Below are 6,209 nucleotides of genomic sequence, written 5' to 3'. Positions count from 1 at the left end.
TGCCACTTCTCAAGTGTAAGAAGATGTGGTGGAACCAAGTGATGCACTAGAGTTAACAGATGCAACAAGCAATAAAAGAGACGAAGACCAAGAGCAAGCAGGTCTCATTCCTTATGGGCTCAGGACATAGATGGAGCTTGGCCTTCTTCAAGAATCCTTGTCAATGTTCTATTTTATGAGGGAGAGAGATCTGCCTCTAATTCCATTGTGTTGTTTGGTTATCAATGAGGTTGTTAGGAGATGGCACAAGTGGATGTGACCAATCTTGTGAATAGATTTAATAGAGCTGGTTATATTAAGGCTACTACACCATTTCTTGTTTGTTTGAAGAGGCACGGGGAGGACTTTATTTAAGTGAATGATGATGATATATAGGAGTGGGGTCCAATGTGGAGGGACAAGAATCAACATTGTGTCTAGTCCATCTCCATGTGGCCGCGTCGCATCAGCTCACAACACCCTTGCCTTGTGGAGGGGAGGCTCTCTCTCTCTTTGTGACTTGGGGTGATATGACTTACCCTTTTGATCTAGGTGATATGAGATCTATGGCTATGATTAGGCGATTCCTTTGTTTCACATTCAACCTTGGAGGATGCACTGTTGGCTTCGTCATTGCATTGCACTACATTTCTTTCCATTTGATCCAGGAGGTGTCATACACTTTCATGAGATGACGTTGACATTTTAGCTTTGTATATAGTCTTCTATATATGTCAACTTTATGCACGACCATTCTTTGATTTTGCGGGCGAAATCATTATAAAAAGGAATGGTTTGTAACAAAGGGGAATTTAAAATGCACTTGCACTCGGGGATGGGCCTTTGCACATGGGGCTTAGGGGCATTTACATATATGGTGTTAGCCAAAAGAAAAGGTCTGTACCTCTTGCTCCAAGGCTCGTACTTGTTCCAAGGCCAAACGGGATTTCTCACGCTCTTGCTCGAGGTCCAAATGGGATTTCTCACGCTCTTGCTCCAAGGCCTGTGTCACAAGCTCTGGTAGCATAGTGTTGACCACTTCTTGAACGGATAACCTAAGAGCATGTGGGCCGTGGGACTATAAAAGGCACCAACCCTAAGACTTTTTGACCTTTGATATATTTTTTTATACCTTCTTTAGCTTTTTCTCCAATCTAGGCTAATCAAAGTTAATCTAAAAAGTGCCTGTTTTGACCGTTGGTTAGGGTTTAATAAAAGTATAGTGTTTAACCTTTTTTGAGTAAGATTCAAAATAAGTGATTGTATTTTAACGGCGTGATGGTTGTGAGCTGGCGATCTGCGCGAGAAGAAGGTGGAGACGTTGAATTCGGAGACATCGAACGGTTGAGATGTGCTGATCTGGCGATCTGTGTGCTATGATGTGATTCGTGGGTACAAATGATATCCTTTTCTAAAAGAGGCGTTTCTCCCCCCTCGCGCCCATCTTTGTGTACATCTTCGCTTGTAATCCTTCGCATCCATCAATGGCGCCCAAGTCCAAGGAAGCCGCCCCTGCTGCTGAGGCGGAGCAGAAGGCCCTCAAGACTGCCAAGGCCGGCAAGAAGCCCGCTGGGAAGAAGCCCAAGGCCGACAAGAAGCCCGCCGCCGCGGCCAAGGAAGGCGGCGAGAAGAAGCGAAAGAAGGCCAAGAAGAGCGTAGAGACGTACAAGATCTACATCTTCAAGGTGCTCAAGCAGGTGCACCCGGACACCGGCATCTCTTCCAAGGCCATGGGCATCATGAACTCCTTTATCAACGACATCTTCGAGAAGCTGGCGCAGGAGGCTGCCCGCCTGGCCCGTTACAACAAGAAGCCCACCATCACCAGCAGGGAGATTCAGACTGCTGTTCGTCTCATCTTGCCTGGCGAGCTTGCCAAGCATGCTGTGTCGGAGGGTACCAAAGCTGTCACGAAGTTCACGAGCGCTTGAAGACGCTAGAGATTCTCCATTTTCTTTGCTTAGGGTGTTTTTGAACACCGCAATTTTCTTGAGGTCTTTGTAACTCTCTACATGGGGGCAGATGGATGAAGCCTAGTAAATTATTGGGTGCCAATGTTACCCTCTTAATTCTTCATGATAGTTTGCCTTTGGCACGCTGATATTGCGTTATTTAAACTGTGTTTCAGCCTCTCTAGATGCTGACTGTCAAACTGCGAGCATCCTGCAGAGGGTTTATTATTCTGGTGAGGTGAGCATGTGGTGCGAGTAACTTTGTAAATCGTGGTTCAATTTTAAAATTTTCCAAATATAGTTGTTGTGTTTAAAGACAATTCTAGGTGAATCGTGGTGTATCAAATTTGTGCCAATTGTTACTAGTCCCTAAAAAATGACTAGGATTTGCTGGGATGGTACTCGAAAATGCTTAAATCATGTGCAAATAGGTAATGACTGAGAGTTACATCCACTTTCCACCATTGAACTCTTGTGTGATTGGTGTCTCATCCTTATTTTCCCTTTGCTTTGAGTTTTGTACCAAAAATCTAACTTGTTTCAACCCTTACAAATTGTAAGGATGAGGTTTTGAGGATGTGCGAAATGCTAGTTCTAAAAAAACTTGATGTATGAATGCACAATACAGGTGAAAAGTGGCAATGACTTAGTGTTGCATCCTTGACTGCATGTCACCAATAAGCTTTGGTGTGAAGGAGGCAATCATGTAGTCTCTTCCTGAAAACTCTTCTTTTGGAAACATTGGCTTGACATTTTTTTAGGTGGCTTGAGATGAGTTTGGATGGGGCTATGGGAGGTGTGGAAACTCCAACGTAATGTCTTGAATATCTTTATGGGCCAAGTGTATTTTGTGGACCTACATAATCATGTCATGGATGACTTGCTATATAAGCTTATATAGATCAATGGTCAACTTAAGGGGGGGATATTTTCCATTTGTTGTATCTCACCTTTGTAATAATATTATGTTATCTATCTCTATATTGTGAAATTTGAGATTTAAAGTTGTGTTGTAAGAGATGCTATCTCTTGTTAGTGTTCTTTTGTATACATTGGATGTTGTATCCTCTTAGTTTTAGCCTAGCAATTTCTAATAAGAATGGAATGGAAAATAGTCTAGCAATTTCTAATAAGAATGGAAAACGGTCTAGCAATTTCTAATAAGAATGGAATGGAAAACTTGAAGACCTTGCCAACCATAAATGGTACCAACAATTATCCTCTCTAAAGGAAAGGTTCATGCTTAAGGTTATCTAAGCCTCCTTTTGGTTTAATGTTCACTTCCCACTAATGAGAGTAGGCCCTTATTAATGGTAACCCTATACCACTCATTGTTGATCTTGTCTAAGCTTGAAGACTTAGGGGTATAGATGCTTGTTGTGCTAATTGTGGAAGATAGTGTGTTGACCATCAGAGTTACATACATTTGAAGGTTGCTCATGGGTCTTTTGTGCTCTCTACTCTTCTTATGTCTTGTCAACTTCTACCACATTTTGATTCTCCTTCTCTTGGTATAATTATGTCTTGGTTATGTTGGTTTGGAAGAACAACACTTCTAACCCATTGTGGTAGATTTAGAACCTTTGAAATCTTGGCTTGCTTTTGATGTTGATGTTGATGTTGTATATAGCACACACTTTAGCCTTTTCTTTATTCTTCTCATCTTCTTGTTTGTGAAGGGCGGAGTTAGCTTTGTTTGCTTTGCCTTCCTAGTAGCATTCTTCCTTGTTCAATTTCTCATTTGTCTCTTCATTGTGACTCCATGGTGCTACTGACACAATGTTTTGCTATCTTTTTTGTTATTTCTAGGAGCCTTTCCACATTGCTTTTTTGTTATTTATAGGAGTCTTTCCACATTGTTTTTTTGTTTTGTTATGATGCTTGTATATGATTGATGGTTTCCTTGTGCTACATAGATGCAAGTTCCTTGCTTTTTTCAAGAACTTTGAGAAATTCTCTTTGCTTATTGGCCTTCTTGAACTCATGCTTAGTGCTAGCTTTCTTGTAGTGGCTTTTTTCATTGATAGTCTTTCTAATAGTGCCTTTTTCCATTGTACGCAAGATTCTTGAGATATTTGGTTCATGTGGCAATGTATTGACTCACATAGAAGAATGCAATATATGAGGAATGTGACATAGCATTTGGTTGGTTGAAGAAATTTTAACTGTAACACTTGCACTAATCACTCTAGATTGGAATGAACTATTTCATGTATTTGTAGATGTATTGTATGTGGCAATAGGTATTGTCTTAATGCCAAAATTTAAAAAAGATTGATATCAACCAATTTACTATGCAAGTAGAATGTCCTCCAAAGAAAAACACAACTACAACACAGTTGAAAGGGAAGCTCTCAAACTAATCTACTTAGTTAAAAAAATTTAGACACTAAATATTAGGAAATAGATTTGTGTTTTATGTGGATCATGAACTATTATTGTTATCTTGTAAACAAGTTGAACTTGATTGGCAAGTTGGCTAGGAGGATGTTACTCTTGTAGGAGTTTAATTTCACATTAGTACACGCGTTAGGAAGTGAACATGTGGTGGAAGAATTCATGTCCAAATGGATTGTGGAGAACTCACAAAATCTAGAGTATCGGATCATTCGATGGATGCAAAACTATTTACAACAATAGTCCATCAATTGGTATTATGATATGCTGACCTTTTTATAGAGCATCTAATTTTTTGAAAACATGATGAGATTAGTGCAAGAAAATGACACCGAAAAGCAAAATGTTTACATTGGTAAAGTTGGACAGTTACATAAAAAGGGAATAGATCAAATACTTTGTAGATTGTGCTTGATTATGAACATCATGCCATTTTAATGGAAACTCATCAAAATGTTTACATTGGTAGAGCTGATCAGTCATGTAAAATGGGAATAGATCAAATACTTTGCAAATGTTGTGCTTGATCTTGCACAACAAGCCATTTTGTTGGAAGCTCATCAAGCATTAGTGGGGACAATCACTTTGGCGGTGGCATGACATGTAAACAAATAATGTAAGTAGGCCTATGGTGGCCAACCATCTTGAAAGATGCTTGGGACTTTACCAAGTAGTGTGATATGTGTCAGAGGCTAGGTTAACCAATTGCAACAGTAGAATGCCTTATAATCTGATCCTACCATTCGAAGCATTCATGAAGTAGTGGCTAGATTTCATTTGCAAGGTCGACCTTGTAGCTCAAAGGATAGGAAATTATTACATCTTGGTTTCAATAGACTATTGCATTGAGTGGGTCAAGCAAAGGCCCTTAGAGACATCAAAGGCCCCCATCAATATCAAAATTTCTCAAAGATAATTTAATGGCAAAGGTCCACAGAGATGATTCAGCCAATTCAATGGTAAAAAATTTATATTAAAATATTATGACAAGGTTAGGGTGTCCCAGTAGAGCTGATAAGTGACCAAGGAGGCCATTTCCTCAATGACATAGTATCTGAGCAACACTTAGTCATTCACTAAAAAACAACATTATACTACCTGCAGTGCAATGGGTAAGTAGAATCCACCAACTAGGTGCTCTTAAAAATATTAAAAAAGATCATTAACAAGAACTAGATAGATTAGGATCAAAAGCTACAATCTGCATTGTGGGAATTTAACGTCACACAAAATTAGAACTAGGCAAACACCATTCAAATTGGTGTTTAGGCTAGAAGTAATTATTCCCATGGAGTTCCTTCTACCAAGCATGGGAGCAGTAGTACAAGAGAAGCTTTCCCTAAATTAGATATGTGCAGCACTAACTAGAATAATTGCTAGCACAAGAGAGGTTTTCCTCGAATTAGTTTATGCTCAACAACGATTAGAAAAAATTTCTAGCATTGAAAGAGGACATACAAAAAATTGCCATATCGGTAGAAGTAGTGTAGAGAATGTGATTGAGTATTGGTGTTCAACTCAAGAATGGGTCCACACATTGGGTATTTGTGTTTCAACTCAAGAATGGGTCCACACATCGGGTACTGGTGTTTCAACTCAAGAATGGGTCCTCACCCTGTGAAAATGAAGCTTAAATTGATGGGATCATATCAGACCATGGCCTAAGAAACCTTCTAACTATCATCATCGAAAAGCTAGTTAATGGATTCAGATTGAAATTGTACTTTGGCTAGTTCAAATCAGCTAGATCCTAAAAAAGCAATGGATTAATCGGCAGTACTTTGTCAACCACAAGATCAAGGCATGTAGTGAATTATGGATAGTTGGCACATGTATGGTATAACAGGTAATAAGGACAATATTATAACCACTAAACATGAT

The 6,209-nt window shown here is 39.4% G+C and overlaps 1 protein-coding gene across 1 annotated transcript; it reads left to right on the top strand.

Moving 5' to 3' along the window:
- The first annotated feature begins 1,404 nt into the window (after positions 1-1,404).
- Positions 1,405-2,250, top strand: LOC147607801 (histone H2B.11-like). The gene has a single exon (XM_086789896.1). It carries the CDS (start codon positions 1,464-1,466, stop codon positions 1,908-1,910), a length of 447 nt encoding a protein of 148 aa, XP_086646022.1. The 5' UTR covers positions 1,405-1,463; the 3' UTR covers positions 1,911-2,250.
- Positions 2,251-6,209: the final 3,959 nt, after the last annotated feature.

The sequence above is a fragment of the Cibotium barometz genome, chromosome 54 (assembly GCF_041138505.1).
Source record: "Cibotium barometz isolate CiBa-2024 chromosome 54, ASM4113850v1, whole genome shotgun sequence".
NCBI classification, from domain to species: Eukaryota; Viridiplantae; Streptophyta; class Polypodiopsida; order Cyatheales; family Cibotiaceae; genus Cibotium; species Cibotium barometz.
Note: the sequence above shows the minus strand (reverse complement) of the source record. Positions and strands in the feature narration are given on the sequence as shown.

Coding starts and splice junctions, on each gene's coding strand:
- LOC147607801 (XM_086789896.1), top strand. CDS start 1,464: ATGGCGCCCAAGTCCAAGGAAGCCGCCCCTGCTGCTGAGGCGGAGCAG.